Genomic DNA, 20642 nt, shown 5'->3' with positions numbered 1-20642 from the left:
TATTTATCAGCCTCAAAATAAGCAGAGGAAAAATTACAAGCAATAAATATCTTCTAGCATTTGAAGGTCAACATATCTACTAAATGGACAACAGCAAGCCAGAACACTTCCACTTTTTTGAATAAATAAACTAGTTTCCATTTCCTATCTGTACAGTAAACCATTTTCATTTTAAAAAAGTATTTTTAGTTGGTTGTGAGAAATTTGGATACTTGATTGTTAAACTGCTTGTAGTACTATAGATATTCTGATTGTATATTATACAACTCACCTGCATGTATAATGTCCTAATGTTATCAGATTATATTACTACCCATGCGCACCTTTTATTTTCTTACTTTACTCCAATGTCAGTGAAAAGCAGTTTTATAAAAAAAAAATCTAAATTTGCTATCCAAATTGCTATTCCTCTAAGAACCACAGAATATTTTTTTCTGAGGCAGAAGCATTCATTTATAATAACAAAAGCTTTTACACAACTTCAGTCACATATCAGACTAGATCTGTATTTCTGATAAACAGCATATCACAGTAGGAAAATGGCACTACTGTCACAGTTAGTGAGTCTTGAAGGAGAATAATAAAATAAAAATATTAAGTAGTACTGATATTTTTTCAGGGCCATCCAGTTTTTACTTCATTTTACTTCATTTACTACCTTGGTTTACCTTCTTATTCTCAGAACCTAGATCAGGGGTCCCCAATCCCCAGGCCACAGGCCACTACTGGGCATAAGCCATTCGAAACTGGGTTGCAGAAGTGGCAGACATGCACGCAAGCATGAGCATCGCCACTTGCACAATCAGTGGGTAAGTATATGCATGTGTGCGTTCAATTTACGCATGCCTGCTGCGCACACAAAAGGAGCTGCATGCATGTGCACACATATTTGATAATCCTTTCAGAAAGATTGGAGCCAGAAAGCTTGGAGCTGATGGGATTTGAAAGACAAAGATCCCTAGGGGAGCAGGACATGACCTTTAGGACATAATAGGATTAACCCACCACCATCAGAATACCAAAAGGACATGCTCAAAAGCTCAGGTCAAAGTTTATGCCATAGGAACAGGAACAACTCCAAACACAAAAGCCCAAGAAGGTATAAAAACCCACTACTCTCAGCGCCATGTATTCAGCTGCTCCAGAACCACATGCTGCTGTGGTTCTGCTCTTCAATAAACTAGAACCTTCTTTCTAACACATTCTCCATTTTGTTTATTCCCGGCATGGACTGGACCCCTGATGAAGATTTTTCTTTCAACAAGACCATCCTAGCGTATTCCTGATTTCAGACCTTAAGCTGCACATTCAATAGCCATGCACATTCAATTTAAGCAGCTGGACTAGCTTAAATCAGTGTGAGCACACCTATTTCAAGATTATGATATAGACTCATCCTTTTCTTATATTCAACTCAGATTAATTTACTGTCTTGGCAAATGGTAGTGTAAAGTCTCTTACTTGAACTTGAGATACCATATCAATCTAATCAGATAACCCAAGTGGAGACTTCTTGATCAAGCAGCACTTTATTTGATCAAATTAAGCAGCTGGGTGGCCAACGATCTGGAACTCTGGCAGGGTTACATCCAGAAGTGCCACGCATTAGAAAATTGGTAGCATTGCTTTATAAACTTTGTTAGCCAATGAAAATCAGACAACAGAGCCATTACATCATAAGAAAGACATCAATCATTCCCGTACACTCCCTTATTCCCGCCTTCAGTATATCCCATCCATGTACATTTCCCAAGCTTGCTTGAAATTTCTCTGGTGCAAAAGCTGATTACAAAAAGCAAGACAGCAACAGTTAGACTAAACAATTTCCCTTTGTTCCAGAACCCTTCAGTAGCATGTCACTAACCAAATCTTGACTCAGAAATTAAGTCAGTCAGGCCAAATTCTGATTTACAGAGAACACCGTAATGGAACACAAGTTTTATATGCTAAATATTTATTTATTTATTAATCAAATAGCAAACCCCCCAAACCACACAAAAGGAAGAAACCAGTAGTAAGCCATATTGTTTTAAGAATAGTTTATTTTTTTAAGATGTTCTATGGGTGTGTATTTTTTGAAAGTAAAGACTTCAGCTGTACCTTGTATTTTTTCCTAATCATGAAATTATTGAAATCTGGGAAACAATTACAATGTATTCTATTTATCAGTACTAATTAATAGGGGATTTTTTAATGTTAGAAAAGCAATCTAATTTCTCAGTCAAAACAATGAATTGAGAAGCCATAAATTCCATACTCAGTGATAATTATATCAGAATTATATCATCAGTATTATATCATATTTCACAGGGTTATGAACATATATACAGACATACCTTGTTTCACTTTATTGCACTTTGCAGGTATTGCATTTTTTATTTTTTTTTACAAAACCCTCCACCTGCAAAAAGCTTATGACTGGTTGAAGTTTCAAATGATTAACATTTTTTAACAATAGAGTACTTTTAATTAAGGTCAGCACATTTTAGACATACTATTGCACACTTAATAGACTAAATCCAGTGTAAACCTAACTGGAAATAAAAAAAAGTGATTGTTTTATTGTAATATTCACTACTTATTGCACTGGTAATAAAACAAACCACTAATATCTCTTGAGGTAGGCCTGTATGTGTTAAATTTTAAACAGTAAAACGAAGAGTTATATAAACTAGCAAGCATCAATATCATGTTTTAAAATAAGAGAAAATAAAAACTAACATATTCTAGCTCTATGGTCTATTTCCTCTCAGAATACTATACAGGTAGTCCTCAACTTACAACAATTTGTTTAGAGACTATCCAAAGTTACAACAGCACTGAAAAATGTGACTTACGATGATTTTTCAGTTACAACCTTTGCAGCATCCCCATAATTGTGTGATCACAATTCAGATGCTTGGCAACCATTTCATACTTATGACCGTTGCTGTGACCCAAGATCATGTGATCCCCTTTTGTGATCTTCTGACAAGCAAAGTCAATGGCTCAATTTTGGGCTCAAATATGGTCTTAAGTCGAGGACTACCTGTACTCTCCTTTTATGTTTCAGTTTAAAGAGTGTTTCCTAAACGGGATTGGGAGGCAAGATCGAGACAGGCTCGAATGGCCCATTTAGGCATATACACTTGCTTACGTGAAGTTATATTGCTATAGCTATGATGGTTTGTAGGACTGGTAACCTTGTTAATTCTAGGATGTATTTTAATGCCTTGCTTACTCCCTTGTCTTATAGCCATGATTCGGAGGATCTCAGAAAGTACAGCCCAATTAACTGCAAAACATGAAACAATGTTAGCCTTATGGGAATATAAAATAGTACCTTCAAGAGATCCTGAATCAGAGGTAGAATAATGGAAGTTTAAGCTGGAAAACTTCCAAAGGGGGGAGTAAAGTGGAATGAAATAGAATAACATAGAATAAAAATGAATAAAGTATAATAATAATGATAATGAAAAAAATCACTAAAAGCAAAATGATGTGTCTGCATAATTCCTGAAGAAAGCTGTGTTGGCAAAGCTGTGTTAACTGACCTAATGCATATTGAGAAACATTGTATAAGTAAAACTGCCATCATTGTCTTCCCATGAGAAATGAACCTAACATGTGAGAAACTAACTGCATAATATACAATGTAGATTCCATATACAATGTAAGATTCCATGAATACTCCCTTTGTTCCTTAGAAAGGGGAAGCTATAAAGATTGGAACTGCCCCCCCCTTCAGAATTGCCTATCTCCTAATTGCTTCTGAACCTTTGCGCAAATAAACCTCTGTTTCAGCCTTTGGAATTCCTAAAAGTCCTTTTACTTTTTCCACAAGAATATGAATTAGTCCTTGTGTGTCCAACCATACTTGGCCGATAAAGAATTCTAATTCTGAATTATGTATGGATTATGGGAGTTGACACAAGGGCTCGTTTATTTGGAGGAGGCAGCACCCCCAACTCAAAAACATGCCGCGTCGTGCCGGTCACCATCCTGAATTTAAAAAAAAAAAAAAAATGAGCTGAAAACCTCTCCGAAATTACCCGGCATACCCGCCGGCGGGAGTTTAAAACCGCTCTAATCGGCGAAAGGCGACAGCGCATGCGCCCAAAGCAAACGCTGAAACATTCCCCTCCTCCCAACTCAACTGGAAACGATCACACCCGCTATTCGTCGGTTTGCGCGTGCGCCACTGCCCAATCAACACGGCGAGGGGGGGGTCTGCGTTCCTGACCTGAAGCCGCTTCCAAACGGAGAATGAGGAGAGGAAGGTGGGAGGAGAGCATCTTTCAGGCGAGACCTGCCTGAAGCGCGAGACCCGCGCGAGCAGCAGTTATGACGCAGTCCGTAGTAGTCCAGGGTGAGCGTGCACGTAATTCGCAGTCCCTCTTAGTCTTTTTTCTTTTTTTCCTCCTCCGTACTGCTCCATGACAGCTGCCTCCTTCCACTTTTTTGTTTGTTTGTTTGTTTCCCTCTCTCAATACAGTGGGTCAATGCGGAAACCAAATAGGATGCCGCTTCTGGGATCTGGCGTTACGCGAACACGCAACTATTAACAAGGTAACAAGCCCCACCTCTTAGTATGAGCGCATGCGCAGTTATGCTGTTCGAAGGTTACTTATTCACCTGTTTCCCTTCCCGTTGTTTAAAATGTCAAAAAAGGAGGGGGTGACTTTACTTCCTTGTTTTGCCATTGTGGTCCATCCGCATAAGACCATAAGGCCGAATGGGAACGCAGCAACGAAGATCCCCCCTCCTTTGTGGCGAGGTGGTTGCCTCCACAGCCGTCATTTATGCCGCCACGGTGAGGCGCTGCAGCCCGTCTGTTCCGGGTAGTTCCGGCGACTGGTTACTGAGATTAAGGTCCCGCTCGGCGTTCTGCTGTCATGGCTACGATTCTAGTGACGTTCTGGAGTTCTCCGACAAACCGTCACATGGAATGTGATTCTGCTAGAGTCCATCGACTCTTTTTTTATTTTAAGAGCCGGCTGGAATCCTCCTTTTTTGAGTAACACGGCTTCGCGCGGACACGCCGCCTCAGTTATTGATGAATTGTGTACCGGGGGTTGGACTAGATGACCTCCAAGGTCCCTTCCAACTTTATTATTATTATTAAGTAGTTTTGGCTTCTGGCGACCAGGTGTTCTCCTTGATTGTCTCTCTAACCTGATCCTTCAAGTCTCCCGATGGTGCATTCATCCCTGCTGTAACCGAGTCCCTCCACCTCGCTGCTGGTCGCCCTCTTCTCTTTCCTTCCCCCTTTCTCATCCTTTATTGGAGAATGAGGTCTTCACATTGGGAGTAGGAATAATTTGAACCTTGATTGTGTGTGCCTCAAATAAGAACTCTGGACTCTTCTGTGAGCCATCACTATGTTGTATTGTGTGACCACAGTGTTCTGAGGCGGAATGGGACAATTCACCAAAGCCAACTCGCCGTAAGACAACTCACTGTGGCCAGCTTGCCACAGGACAACTTGTTGCAGGATAATTCAACAATTACCATGTAATTATTTAAAATACAGGTAGTCTTCAGCTTACGACCACAGTTGAGCCCGATTTTTTTGTTGTTAAGTGAGAATTTGTTAAGCAAATTTTGCTCCATTTCTTGCCACAGTTGTTAAGTGAATCGCTGCGGTTGATAAGTTAATAATCTGGTTGTTAAGTGAATCTGGTTTCCCCATTGACTTTGCTTGACAGAAAGTTGCAAACAGTGATTTATTTATTTATTTATTTATTTATTTATGAGACTTCTATACCGCTTTAAGTGCAAGCACTCTCTAAGCGGTGTACACCAGTAAGCAATGTGTATATATATATATATATATATATATATATATATATATATATATATAAATAGCCCCCAACAATCTGGGTCCTCATTTTACCTACCTCGGGAGGATGGAAGGGCTGGTCAACCTTGAGCCAGTGAGATTTGACCTGCTGACCTGCTGAACACAGTCAGCTAAAGTGGCCTGCAGTACTACACTCTAACTGCTGCGCCACCTCGGCTCACATGATCCCAGGGTGCCGCAATGGTCATAAGTATGAATCAGTTGCCAAACATATGAGTTTTGATCACGGGGATGCTGCACAGGTTGTAACTGAAAAACGATCATAAGTCACTGTTCTTGGTGCTGTTGTAATTGAGCAGTCACTAAATGAACTGTTGAAAGTCAAGGATTACCTGTAGTTTAAAAAAATATTTTAATTTTTGTCATTCACATTTCATTTTGTCCCTCCTTTGGCATTCTTTTTTTAATGACTCTATTCCACTGTTTCTTTGATATTTGTAACTTGTCCCATGGGCAAGTTGGCTGCAGCGAATTGGCTATGGTGAGTTGTCGTAGACCCATTCTCAGGAGTCTTCTCCAAACCAAAGTTCAAAATACACACTTCTTTGCCCCATGCTATTTACCAAAAACAAGATATACACATTACAATTTTCTTGGTGATGCTTTTTTGCTGCCTACAATGGAAAGCTGGAGAAACCATCCACAAATGGGAACAAGAAGTCTAATCAGGTTCCATTGTATCTGATTTGAAGATCTGTGGGCGGAGGGGAGGCTGAACTTACATAAATTAAAGGATAGGTTAACTCTTCCAAGTATATGTGACAGTATGAACTAAATCTAAAATCAGAAAAAAATGTTAAAATGTATAGCAAGCCTAGCCACCATAGAATAAGGATGTTTCACTGAGAGCAGACAACTAAATTTCATTTTTGATGTGTTCTGTTGTGTCCACGGTAAAAAAAAATGACAAGGTTATCTTATCTAAGTGAGCTGTAATTCAAAAAATTACAGCTTGTATACTTTTAACATTTTTTAAAAAAACAAATTCCTCATTAATTTTTTTTAATTAACAGTATTATAACATCCCAGATTTGTTGGGATATTACAGTTGTGTTATTTATGTTTCTGAATAGTACTGCTAATTTGTCCTTTCTAATTTCTTCACACAGTTATTAACATGAATTTTACTGTAAGATTTTGAGTGACTAGCGTTCAGAAGGTCTTGAGCCTGCTTACAAACTTACCTATCAAAAAATCCAAAGCCATCTTGCAGAATTGTTGTTGAAATAACTTAGAGAATATATCTGTACAAGAAAACAAGATAAACGCATTATGTATGCTTTGAATTACAGCAATGGTTTTTGAAATACAATAGAGAGTATAATCTCAAAAAGTTATTTTTAAATATTTGTGCTATGGTTTATAGCACAGGTCCCAAGTTCAGTTTTTACTTAAAATATTTTTTATTATTTTAGAAAGGACTTTATGATGAAGCATTAAGCAGTTTCTTTAGAAATGTGGACACTAGGTAAGTTTCTTTGGGAAGTAATACGTTACTTGAGACACTTGGTTTTAAAACTGTTCTGTATATGTTGAGAGATTCTTTTGTATCAGGTTTTGCATTGCTGAAAGTTAGCATTTTCTTCTATTTTATGAAAGATAAAGTTCTGGCGTTAATGGTATGACTTTATCGTTCACCATATGTCATTGATGCTGTGTAAGTAATTTGCTTTGTTACAATCCTGTATGTGAGCAATTCAGTGGGATTTACTTAAGCGAGCCTAGAATTGAAGCTTGTACCTCTTTATTTTTGGATTAGTGAGCAGATTGTGTAGTGATGCTAATATCAATGGGTGTGGCAGAATTAGAATAAGTTTATTTGTAAACCACCCAGAATCACTTAGATGAGATGTGTGGTATACAAATTGGGTTAATTAATTAAATGTTACACCACTGTCATGATTTAACTTACTCTGACTGGGCCATAATTCTTGGTATTCATTGTTTTAGAATAATATCATAGTTCCATTTTTCAGTCTCTGAACTATTAGGTCATAAGTTGGCAGCAAAGATTTGGGATATTAACTGTTCATCTAAATTTTTGTAGCTCTGATTTTATTTGTTATCCTCCATAGTCTGAACAAAAAGCTATTTCCAAGCCATGGCTCCATTGCCTGCACAGTATAGTTATATCTTTCTGGCTTGCTAATATAGTGGACTTGCTATAACTTCATCATTTTATCAAGTTGCACTGAAAAAAAACCTCTTATCTGTCTTGCTTTTTATCTTCATGATAGTAGGAAAATAGTACTGATAACATTATAGTCTTCCAATGTTATCTATTTGAAATCCTGCAAAAAGTTACATATGCCAAACCTCTTTTTTTCTTTTTTTAGTATTTATATTTCTCCTGTTTCTTTATTTCATATTAGGAAAATATTTTTCAGTTTTTATCTGTCAGTGTTTTTCTTCTATAAAATGAGAAAGTGTGATGTCACCTGCAAAGACTGGCTGATCTTTATCTATGATTATAACTAACTGACTTCTGATCTTTCTAGAACAGATGGTGACAGTGCTGACATTTCCAGAGGAAAAATCTGTTCCTTAAAAGCACGTGTAAGAGGAGAAAATATTTAATTTAACCCTTTCTTTTGCTTTGTAGATTATAAAATGTTCCTAACTTGGAAAGTTTTATTATCAAACATATTTACTCTGTAACTATTGAAATAATATTTTTTTTCAATAAAAAGTTTTTTATTTTCCATTTATTCATACAAAATACAATTCAATTCACAAGATAAAATAAATTCCTAACCATTGGTACCGCCTGCCCATTCCGCCCAGGCCGCGTCCACCCTCTCTAATCCTTCCCTACTTCCCTCCTCTTTCTCTCCTCCCCTCCTACTCTCTTCCCCTCCCCTTCTCCTCTAACCATCCTACTTCCTCCCTACACCTTCCTCCCCTCTCATCCCTCTCAAACACATGAACGCAGCATAGGGGAAATGCCCAAGCGGCACCTCTCTATAAACTACCATGACTATATTATCATTACCCACCCACCCTCAACCCTCCCCCCCTCGCTTCCCAGAGCAGAGTACAGGGTTATTAATAAGAAAGTTAACAATAATAAAAAAGGAAAAGAAAAAGAAAAAAGAAAAGAAAGAGAAGAAAAAAAGAAATAATATTTATGTGATTGGTTAAATGAGTGAGATCTTTGTGCCATTCAGCTTTGCTTTGTAAAGCTCTATAATATTATCTGCTCATATTTTGCCCCTGTTTTCAAATAGATAAGATAGGGCATGCAATGGTGTATAGTCTCCTTGAAAAGTGAACTATTAGAAGGAATTTTACCAGGGCTTTTTTTGTCATAGAATGCTCAGAACGGAGTTCCGGCACCTTTTTTTTTTTTAAACAAAAAAACCACTGAATTTTACTATGCAAGTTATAACACTGTCACATCATGTCAGATATAATTTATTTATCACACATATAGTACATCACACAGTGTAGGATTAGCAATAAAGTAGTTAATTTAGACCAGCGGTTCTCAACCTGTGGGTCACGACCCCATTTGGGGTTGAACGACCATTTCACGGGGGTCGCCAAACAATGCGATCCGCCATTTTTTCTCAGCCAGCGCAGGGGGCAGCGCAGGGGGGGCGGCACGCATGCGTGCCACACGGGGCAGCGCAGGGGGCGGTGCCGCGCATGCGTGCCGTGCAGGGGGGGCACCGTGCATGCGTGCCGCGCAGGGGGCGGCCCCGCGCATGTGTGCCGGTCTAAAAAGATTGAGAACCACTGATTTAGACATTAATATTTAAATATTTAACAGTATATATCTACTACAGTTTCAAAAACAAATTTTGTTTAATAAATTTATTGTGAGTATGAATAGGAAATTAAAAAAATGAAAATAAGTACACTTTTGGAATAGGATTACACAGAAAAATCTGCCTGCACAGATGCCTCTCTTAATGAAAAATGTCTTTATGGTTGTTGGCTAACTTTTCCCTTTTTATATTCAGTTGTCAGAAAGGGTTGATATATAGTATTAAGAGTCATTATTTTTCCTGAGCATTCTTGCTGCAGAAGTATTCTTGGCGTGAATATCATTATTAAAACTACAAAGTTTAATCAGAGATACTTCAAAAAAACTCATGCTGGAGCTTAGAAAATATGCTTATTGAGACAAATCACATTGATAAATCCAATGAACTAAGACATCATAGCAAGTATTTAGTAAAAGCATATCTTTTCAGTCTAAAAGTTACATTTATTGTTTTGTATTTAAATATTTGTGTATATTTGATCTTCGAGCTATTTTTAATAATGATAATTGAAATTAAATGTTCATTTTATATGAGAATTTAGGGTATATTTTTCTGGAGTCAGCTTTTTCAAAATTAAAAATGTATGTGAAAATTAAACAAAGCATGTCTACTTTATTTTTGTGTCCTGTTTTTAAAGGTATGCTGAGTAAATTATTTTTATTCTGCTCCCTCAGGCTCTACTTATTGACATGGAAGAGGGTGTAGTGAATGAAATACTTCAGGGGCCATTGAGAGAGGTATTTGATAGCAAACAGCTGATCACAGATGTTTCTGGCTCAGGGAACAATTGGTAAGAATAAATTCAGCTTCATAAAAATCTTCAACCAGATTCTCTTTGAAAAACTTCATATACAATAGAAATTTTAAGAACTCTTTTTTTTTCTATCTTTTGCACTTACTGCAATTCCTGAAAGGATATTAAGATGACTGTTTAAATCCCAAAATTATCATTGTTTTGCCAAATATCTCATATCTCCTGTTTTCATGCTTCCATAAATAGATATTTAATTTTTTTGCATATAATTGCATTGATCTATGCCTTGTACACTTTGTATCCTGATTTTCAGGATATAAACATTTATATGATGGCTTAGATTTATTCCATTAGGACAGTTGGTCATAAATACCCCTTGAGGAAACTGTCCAGATGACAATCTGTTTGCCTGCCTTTTGAAATAACTCTCTTAGGACAGTTGGTAATAGATAGTTTTGTGGGGGGGGGGGAGGAATCCAGCTGGTCCAAATTCTTTTTATCAGGCACATGCTCATCTGTTCCTAACTGCTGCTGCTTCATTTCATTTCATTCATCTAAGACAGTGGTTCTCAATCTTTCTAATGCCGTGACCCCATAATACAGTTCCCCATGTTGTGGTGACCCCCAAGTGGGTGTGGCCACCAATAAGAGGGAGTAGGACAGCTAGGGAAAAGGGAAAAAAATGGCGGACAGCATGGTTTGGCGACCCCCATGAAATGGTCATTTGACCCCAAATGGGGTCCCGACCCACAGGTTGAGAACCACTGATCTAAGAACAAACTGGAGCAGCTAACCAAAGAGAAGAGTTAAACCTTTAAGCCCCCCCCCCAAACCCAACTTCATACAAATGCTCTTAAGAGAGATTTCCAATTACATAGAAGGTGTAATTTGACTTATGACCACAATCATCTTAAATTGCATGTGAAGACTGGAACCATGTAGATGACGAGTGGTTTATTGGTATCAGTTTAATCATTTCGTGCTGGTTGTTTTTTTTTTAATTTTCAAATATATTTTTGACTTTAAACAGACAAAACACTTTGCCCTTTCTATCTATGTCGGGTAGGCTACCTTGGCTCTTTTATGACTCGTGGACTTCAACTCCCAGAATTCCTGAGCCAGCGATGCTGGCTAAGGAATTCTGGGAGTTGAAGTCCACGAGTCATAAAAGAGCCAAGGTAACCTACCCCTGGTCTATGTCAACCAGCTTTTGACTTTGCTAGCTGTGGACTGGGAAACGCAAACCAGCGGGACCAAAAGAGGAAGAAGGGGCTAAGAGGCCTGCTTCCATTTATCATGTTGCTTGTGCTTAAATCGGACACTAATACATATGAGCTCAAAAGATGGCGTGTTAATATTACCACTGAAATAGAAGGGTAGCATATTAAAAAATCTCCTATTTTCAGGGCTGTGGGTCACAGTGTGTATGGATGTCAGTACCAAGAGCATATTATTGAAAAATTGAGGAAAACTGCAGAACACTGTGACTGTCTGCAATGCTTCTTTGTTATTCATTCCATGGGAGGGGGTAAGTATTGCTCTAGTCCCAGAGATATAGCCATATACTCTTACATCCAATAAGAAATTTCCATTTGGTTGGAAATTGGAAAGAAATTTATGACTTCTGAGAGTTGAATACAACATCACAGTTGTTTTTCTATTTGCTATGAGGCAACATTTTTTCATTTCTTTCCATTTCCACCTTGCTGGTCATGTTATAGGAAGTGCTGTTGCATTGGGCAAAGTATGCCAATTGATGTTTACAAAAATTCTGTAAAAAAAAGTTCACTACACTGAAAACATGTTTAAAATAAAGGAGATATCTTGCAATGTTTCATTGGCCTCAAAAGATTATATTCATTAAAATTATTAGTGGATGGAATTTTTTTAAATTACATTTTTCTTTATGTTTATATACTTTACAAAAATCATGTTGCTGTTACGTTACTTTTGAGTTCTTTGATATATATGAGAGTTCTTGCATTTCATAATGCCCTTGAGCACAAGAAAAGTTCTGAGGTACAATATTTCGGGTCAAAATCAATGCTTCTCCACTTTCTGTTTATGCATAATTAGAGAACTTCAAGAAGGGAAAATGTTTGTCTATTTCATGTGCAACAAAACGTGAGATATGGCTTTATCCCCTGCTTAGTATTAAAATCCCTACATGAGGAGAATCTGTCATTGTATGTTAGCCTATAATGAAACAATTCATGAATACTTAGGTAATTAATTGTGTTCCTCTGCTTTTCTCTAATGCTGGGCTTTTCAAGTTATCTTCCACAGAACCCTAGAAAATTTAAATGGGTTCTCTAAGAAAATAAGGGCCAAAAAAAGATTCACTCGAACACAGACAATTTTTTAGCAGTAGAGCTTTGCCTCTCAACATGGGAATCCTGCAAAAAAAAAAAAAATTAAATGTAACAGGTTTCATAGCCTGAAAAAGTTTGAAAAATCCTGCAGTAATGTATTTTCAGGCTGTATCTTACAGAGAATACTCTGCAACACAGCATTTTACGGACGCATCCTCAGTCACATATGTTAGTTCCTGTATGATTTAGCTTAGGAAACATTGATTTCCTGCCCAGTATACTGAGCCCCAAAAAATATTTGGCATCTTGCACATTATTATTCTTTCTGTGGCCTGAAACTTTCAGGATTTTTTTTAAGGGCAGCCTTTAAATGAATGTGTAAATGTCAGCCTTACAAGGTAGACCAGGCTAAAAAATCAATGCCATATAGGTCAGGATTTCCCCTCTCCTTCACTTTCTCTTTGGGTGAACTAGGGAGGGGCTTGTCTAAGACATTTTCTCATATGTTTTCCAATAGATGTTGCCTGAGGTAAATTGTGTAAACGTTGATTTTGAATTTTTTTAAAAAGAATCTTATAATTTGTAAGACAGGTCATTTTGTCATTGTAGTTATTCCCTTATTTCTTCTAGGAACAGGATCTGGTCTTGGTACATTTTTACTAACAGTGCTCGAAGATGAATTTCCAGAAGTGTATAGATTTGTGACGTCAGTTTATCCATCTCGTGAGGATGATGTCATCACGTCCCCATATAACAGTGTGTTGGCTATGAAGGAACTCAGCGAACATGCCGACTGCGTGTTGCCCATTGAAAATGAGGTGAGCATTTGTCAGGGCCTGAGAATTGACCTTAGAAGGGCAGTTCTTTTCCATCTTTAATGTAAACTTTATAGTATAAATTCTGAACTGATAGCTTCTGCAGGCTTTTTCCATTGTGGAACTATTCTGAATGAAGACCAATGACAACTTTGCTTTTTAAAATGAGAAGAGACATTTTTGCACTTTTTAAATAAAAACAAAATATTTCCTTATTAAAGTAGTATATGACCAATGTAGGTATTGTGTAAATTTTTAGCCTTTCAAGTGTATGTATTGTATGTATATGCAAATATGTTTATTCTGCATTTAACAAGAATTAAATATTTTGCTTCGTTCTCTACATCAGAGCTCCCCAACCTATGGGCCACGGCCCACTACCAGGCCACAGCCTCTTGGCTACCGGGCCGCATGAGTGGCTGGCCAGTGCATGCACACATGCACGTGTGCTCATTCTCCCTTGTGCTGGCGCTAACTAATCTGCCATCCGCACATTGGCGCTAGCAGCCCCATTTGTGGAGCGCACATGCTCACAGTCCCATTCACACGCACGCAGCCACATTTGTGTGTGTGCGCACGCGCATATAAAGGTGCCTCCCCCTTCCTTTCCCACCAGGCTGCCAATCCAAAAAGGTTGGCAACCCCTGCTCTACATTGATTTAGCATGTGTTTGGATGTTAAATTTGTGAAGCATCTTGCAACTTTTTATTTTTTTAATTATTTTTTTTCTAATTAGTTTTAATAACAATGTTATTATTTATGTGTATATCCAATCTCTAGGAGCCCAAGGCAGTGTAAATTGCATTCTCCTACTCACATTTCCATTGTGAATTGGGCTGAGTGATATTGACAATCCACAATCGCTTATTGAATATCCATGATGGAGCATGCACCTGATCTTGGATTTTTCATCTTCCTAGTCCAACTCCTTAATTGAAAGCACTGTTTAGAATATCATAAGCTCTACCCATTTCATGGAGCTACTCTAAGACTAACTAACTCTGTCATTCTATTATAAAATCCAATCCATTATAGTTTCGCTTATTTTGTCTTTTAAGGTTTACATGTATTTGAGACAAATTAGAAACATAATAAGGCTGCATTCCTGCATTGTGATGAACTTCTTTGAAAATATCTTTCCTGCTCAATGGATTTAATTAGAACTATACAATAATTATTGACTCCACATAATATAAATGTTTTTCATTGTTTTTGTTTCTTCTTCCAAAGTCTTTATTTGACATAGTTAGTAAAATTAACCAGATGTCCAACTCTGGAAAGCTAGGATCAACTGTGAAACAAAGCAGCTTGGTGACTTCGAGTGCAGGTGGAATAAAACATCTTCAAGAAAAACCTTTTGATGCTATGAACAACATTGTGGCTAACTTACTATTGAATCTGACCAGGTGAATTTTTTAAGCCTTCTAATATATATATATTGTGCTTATGCTAAAATATGTTATCTTGTTGTAATAAAGGTTCTACATTTTTCCACTTGTTTATTTACAAGTAGCCATCTCCTTAAAAATGATGTGAGTTGATGTTTTTGTGAGAAGCTTAAAAGGCCAGATGCTGGGAGTGGCAGACAAAGTTGAAAGAAAATAAATAGTTGTAAAGTCCCTGAGCACACTTGCTAAACTGAAAGGGTAAAATTCATTATTTTGTTGAGGCCCTGTTTGGCTTTGAATGAGAAGTTTGAAACTTTGTTTCTGCAGCATTTATGTATAATTGATAAACATAGGTATAGTTTTGCAAAATATCAGCATATCCCTATGTAGAATTTCCATCAGTCTGGGTCTTGTAGTAAGGGCAAAGTCACAGGATTTTTTTCCCCTTTTCTACCCTTCTGAAATAAGTATTATGATTAGTCTGATTGTTAAACTTAGAGCTATTAAAGCACCACGTAACTTGGCAGAGAAGATCTGTAATCTCCTCCTCCAGCATGAAAAGGACTGTTTGATCTTATACAACTTTTGTATGTTATTTTCAGCTCTGCTAGATTTGAAGGCTCTCTTAATATGGATCTTAATGAAATCAGCATGAACTTGGTTCCCTTTCCTCGACTTCATTATCTAGTTTCCAGCTTGACTCCTCTTTATACTCTGGCTGATGTTAATGTGCCTTCTCGAAGGTGAGTATTTTTATCCAGCATTGTTCCTAGAAGGGTAACCTGTCAAAACTAGCATTATGCTTTGGAGACTCTCAGCTCTTGGCTATTTTTACATGTAAATGACAGCTGTATAACTTGAAAATGAATCTGCTTTGTAACGTCCATAGGTGAAAACAAATGAAATTTCTTTTGTTCAGTGATCAGCAGTCTAAATAAAATATTAAAAGGAAAAAAATGGTGCTTAGCCTTGCGTCAACTGTTTTCGTATTGAACGCATAAAATAGGTAGTAGAAAGTTTTATATCTGAGAAGGAGGTTCACATAGTGCTTATCCACTCCTCCTGAGTATTGTCACAGCAAGGATATAGTAACAACTATTCTAAATATCCTCATAGAAGCTACAATAAAAGAGCATGTGAATTTCTTTCTCCCTGGAGAATGTCATTTGCATAAAGGAGTATTGGGATCTTATGCCCTGCCTTTTTAGGAGGATGGAAGTCTGGGTAGGTTAGGACTTCTACCATACAGTCGATATACAGTTTGAACAGAACTGAATATATTTTTGGCAGTCTCCTTTTTGTATGCATAGGGTGTCAGAGAAGCTCCTTTGTGAATGGCATCTCGTTCTTAAAAAAGAATTAGTGTTAATTGTGAATCAATAAAGGTGCCTGTCAATAAATATTTTTTTAACTTTCTCCCATGGAATAGTTCTACGTAACACATCATAACATAACATAGAATAACTGAGTTGGAAGGGACCATGGAGATAATCTAGTCCAGCGGTTCTCAACCTGTGGGTCGGGACCCCATTTGGGGTTGAATGACCATTTCACGGGGGTCGCCAAACAACACAGTCCGCCATTTTTTTTCCCCTTTTCCTTAGCTGTGCTACTCCCTTTATTCTATTGGCTTTTGAAAGCCAATAGAATAGAGTCTCTTGAATAGAGTCTAATTCTATTGGCTTTCAAAAGCAATAGGAATTGTCCAGGCTGTCTCTGCCCTGCTGAGCCCGCCAAAAGTCCCATTCTGCTACGCTTCGGCCGGTGCAGGGGGCGGCACCACGCATGCGCGGCGCTCCCGGGCCCGGGCAGGGAAAGTCCTCGACTTACGACCCGTTGGGGGTCACGGTATTAAAAAGGTTGAGGACCACTGATCTAGTCCAACCCCCTGCTCAAGCAGGAGATCCTATACCATTTCAGACAAATGGCTGTCCAGTCTCTTCTTGGAAGCCTCCAGTGAAGCTATTCGGCTGGTTGATTGCTCTCACTATTAGGAAGTTTCTCTTTAGTTCTAGGTTGCTTCTCTCCTTGATTAGTTTCCATCCACTGGTTCTTGTCCTGCCTTCTGGTGCATAATGGGCAGCTTTGAAATGTAAGAATGTAAAATATGCAGAGGATTTCTTTTTCTGAACATTTTCTGTATGAGACGATATAGTACAAGAATATGTTCTTCTCTGAATCCTGCTTGCTCACCTTTAGTTATGCTTTCCATTTCCATCCATTCTTATAGTTTTAAGTATTTGGCATATTATTTGCTAACTGCACTGAGAAGATAAGCAGCTGGCTTATCTTTCGTGTTATCCTTTTGTGTATAGACATTATTGCTAGTTCTCAACCCTTTGTGATGTGACCGGTTTGATTGATGTGTCTAAATAAGGATACTAAAAATGGGAAAACTCATTTTCCTTATTTCAGGTAATATATAATCAAAACGCAAGGCCTTTCTGACCTAAGGATTGTATTAGTTTAACTACACCTCTTCAGGAGACGTGAGGCCTGCTGTTCACTTGACCAGAATTTGTATTAGTTTTGCTCAGTCTGCTCTATTGTCAGAATCTACAAACAAATCTGATTTTCTTTTCCTTTTAAGGAAGATTATATTGTTTTTTGAGATTCTATAGAACATGTACCTGGCCTTTTGGGAACCAGGGGTGGGGTGGGGAGAATTGTAGGAAATAAAATTCTTACTGTTCTTACTACTTATATCTTCTTACTATTCATATAACCACAGTATATTATAGTTTCCAAAAGCTTGCAACCAGAATATATACAAAATACATATATACCTTATTTGTCATATATTCTTAATACTGTTAAACATTTCCTCTGTTTTTTAGGTTGGATCAAATGTTTTCTGATGCTTTTAGCAAAGAACACCAGCTGTTACGCGCTGATCCAAGACATAATTTGTACGTTGCTTGCGCCCTCTTAGTCAGAGGAAACGTACAAGTTTCAGATCTTCGTAGAAATATTGAACGGTTTGTACTAAAATATATGTTCTCAAGAATTACTAATTGCTTTTTCAAAAGGCCAAAATACAGCATTTTTGAGATTAGTGTGATCTCTTCCTAATGCACAGGTACACTTATGTTGTAAATGATTATAGTGTTGAGAATACAGAAGCGTTTGGTAATTTAATCTTCCATTTTCTCTAACATAGAATTTTGATGTACATGTAATGTTCAGAAGCCCTGCGAGGCTGGCCAACTCAGAAAACAAGAATCACTTGGATTTCTAGAAAGATCTTTATTGCTAGGAATATGTAAGAATCATAAAGCCTACAGAGTCATTATTCTGTGGAACCTATACTTGCTGTATTAAGGCAGAACTATTATTTTTCTCATGTTTCCCCCACCAACCATCTCCCTGGACTCAAGAATCTCTTGTGACAAAGCTGTTTTCTCCCTTAAGAGTCTTATTGCGTCTTCTGTGTTCCCAAGATCTTTAGGCATCTTTAGACATCAGTTTGATACATGGTTTAGAAACTAGCACACAGAATGTAAAACTCCGATTTAGCATCAATTTTTGGCAAATGCTTTTGAATGCACTTCCATTAAAAGGATAGTTAGAATGTCTTTATTGCATACTAGTGCTGTGGACATCAGATTAAATATCACTGGAAATAGTTAGATCTGCCATTAACTTTGCTCTGTGTAATGGCATCTTCTCCAACCAGGCACCCTTGAGATATGCTAATCTAATCTTATTAATCATAATCTGACTTTATTGCCTGGAATTATAGTCCATTTAGGAAGCATAATGTAGCACTAATAATTGCTTGCTATTATTTCAGCCCTAATTTTCTGGTTGCAGGTTGAAGCCTTCACTTCAGTTTGTATCCTGGAATCAAGAAGGATGGAAAACTGGTTTGTGTTCAGTACCTCCAGTTGGCCATTCCCATTCTTTGTTGGCACTGGCAAATAACACCTGCATTAAACCAACTTTCATTGAACTCAAAGAGAGATTCATGAAGCTCTACAAGAAAAAGGTATACCCTAAAACAGTGGTGGCAAACCTATGGCACGGGTGCCAGAGGCGGCACTCGGAGCCCTCTCTGTGGGCACATGTGCTGTTGCTCCAGTCTTGCCTCCTCCTGTGACCCTCTCCTCACTAGCAGCCTTCTGGAGGAGCGTCGCCCCCAAGCATGGCCCACGCGGAGCAGCACAGCCAAGGACATGGCAGCCAGGCAGCGTAGACAAGACTCTGCCCTCACACCCCATCATGCACAGTTGATGCTGCGGGGTGTGGGCAGAGGGTGTGGCCGCCATGGCGCTGCTGGGCTGCCTAGGTGATCTGCGGTGGGCCCTTGAGGTAGTGAGTGGCCTTGTGGGCAGGCGGGGTGGGGGTGGAGTGGGGGCGGGGCAGGGGGTGGAGTGGGGCAGGGCCAATTTTTGGGCACTCCGTCTCTAAAAGGTTCGCCATTACTGCCCTAAAATGAGAAGTCACACAACTATTTTAATTACTTCATTTATACTTGTGTTATTCTCAGTATAAGGAAATGCTCTGTATCAAAAAATCATGTACCTATGTCAGCTGGCTTCCCTGTTTATAGACTGTAAGTAGGATTGTATTATATTTGAAGGTATATAAATGGCCAGTTGGCTGCAGTGCAAAGTTATATAATCAGAATGGGAGAGAAAGGGAACAAGAAAAAGACTGTGAGAGAGAGAGTGCAGGTGACAGATGATATCTAGATTTAAAAAAAAAACAAGCATAGATTTTCCACTATAAGTGGTCATTTGTTCTGTTACTTTTCAATTTTAGGAGAACAATTGCATTTATGTGAAATATTTATCCCAGTAAAGGATATGCTGCATAACTGAAGTTAATACTTGTTTCTGCAGGCTCACCTTCATCATTACCTACACGTTGATGGGATGGATCAGAACTGTTTCTCTGAAGCACTTTCATCGCTGTCAAACTTAATAGAGGACTATAATCAGCTTGAAGCTGCTAACAGTGGGCCTGCAGTAGATCCACCAAGATTGAAGATAGTGATGTAGCAATGCAGGGACATAGCAGGAAAAATTCAATTATTTGCAAAAAAATAAATAAATGTGCATGCAATCTAACCCACGGTGAACACCATTCAAGTTGGCTGAATTCAGTTGGATAAATTCTTAACAATTTGTGACAATCAGAATTACTGTTACTCCTGAAAGAAAGTGGAAATATTCAGTCTGCCCAACTGTTTCATAACGTATTTTTTTTATTTTGCACAGAGACTGTACTGAGATTGGATAATACAAATCTCAATGTACATATTGTGAAATGCACTTTTATCTCAAGGACTGTTAGTTTTGTATGTATATTTTTTGAAATAAATCATTTTGAATATAAATATTTCTCATGATTTTTATAATACCTTAAGTGTAAAATAATTCCTTGTTTTGAATTTGGAATTATTACCTGTGCAATATTTGCTGATTGTCCTATTGACCTATGAGGTTTACTGCAGACAGAAATCCCAATATGAAGTAAAACCTGTCTAGTTTAGAATCCAGTTCCCTATTTTAGATTTTATCAGTTACTCCAATTTAACTGAGGTTTAGGCACACACACTGCTAGTTTTATTGGATGTTATTCTAATTCAGAGCCAAGTGTGATGCAGTCTTTCAGAAGTCTGTGGCTTTGAATGAGATGCATTTTTCTATGGGTTCTTGAAAATGAAACACTGTCATAATTATTAATTATAATCATTATGCAGATCAGGATCTTTCCTGTTTCTTTTGATGGTTAGGTAGAAAGATTAACAAAAACA

The 20642-nt window shown here is 37.8% G+C and overlaps 1 protein-coding gene and 1 long non-coding RNA gene across 6 annotated transcripts in view; one reads left to right on the top strand and one right to left on the bottom strand.

Moving 5' to 3' along the window:
• Positions 1 to 4357, bottom strand: part of LOC120311571 — a 102490-nt gene extending 98133 nt beyond the window's left edge. For both annotated transcript variants that reach the window (XR_005557661.1, XR_005557660.1), the window contains exon 1: positions 4223 to 4357. This is a non-coding gene — a long non-coding RNA (uncharacterized LOC120311571). The remainder of the gene's footprint in view (positions 1 to 4222) is intronic.
• On the top strand, positions 4207 to 20222 carry TUBE1 (tubulin epsilon 1). Of its 4 annotated transcripts, none has more exons than XM_039351223.1 (12): positions 4207 to 4348; positions 4475 to 4548; positions 7258 to 7310; positions 8341 to 8398; positions 10287 to 10402; positions 11773 to 11894; positions 13309 to 13496; positions 14724 to 14899; positions 15484 to 15624; positions 17719 to 17859; positions 18695 to 18869; positions 19726 to 20222. In XM_039351223.1, exons 1-12 carry the CDS (start codon positions 4324 to 4326, stop codon positions 19882 to 19884), a joined length of 1428 nt encoding a protein of 475 aa, XP_039207157.1. In that variant the 5' UTR covers positions 4207 to 4323; the 3' UTR covers positions 19885 to 20222. The 4 variants fall into 4 exon arrangements, with proteins under 4 accessions (XP_039207157.1, XP_039207160.1, XP_039207159.1 ...); XM_039351226.1 differs by having other exon boundaries at positions 4284 to 4348; positions 8346 to 8398; XM_039351225.1 differs by lacking the exon at positions 4207 to 4348 and having other exon boundaries at positions 4412 to 4548; positions 8346 to 8398.
• The last annotated feature ends 420 nt before the right edge of the window (positions 20223 to 20642 follow it).

This window comes from Crotalus tigris, unplaced genomic scaffold (assembly GCF_016545835.1).
Source record: "Crotalus tigris isolate CLP2741 ecotype Arizona unplaced genomic scaffold, ASM1654583v1 scf7180000018371.15429387391:27106975, whole genome shotgun sequence".
Taxonomy (NCBI): domain Eukaryota; kingdom Metazoa; phylum Chordata; class Lepidosauria; order Squamata; family Viperidae; genus Crotalus; species Crotalus tigris.
Note: the sequence above shows the minus strand (reverse complement) of the source record. Positions and strands in the feature narration are given on the sequence as shown.

Bases quoted from the DNA above. Each gene is read 5' to 3' on its own strand.
- TUBE1 (XM_039351223.1), top strand. From the start codon at position 4,324: ATGACGCAGTCCGTAGTAGTCCAGG. The intron at 8,399-10,286 runs GTAAGAGGAGAA...CTGCTCCCTCAG, and splicing joins TCTGTTCCTTAAAAGCACGT to GCTCTACTTATTGACATGGA. The intron at 14,900-15,483 runs GTGAATTTTTTA...TGTTATTTTCAG, and splicing joins TTACTATTGAATCTGACCAG to CTCTGCTAGATTTGAAGGCT.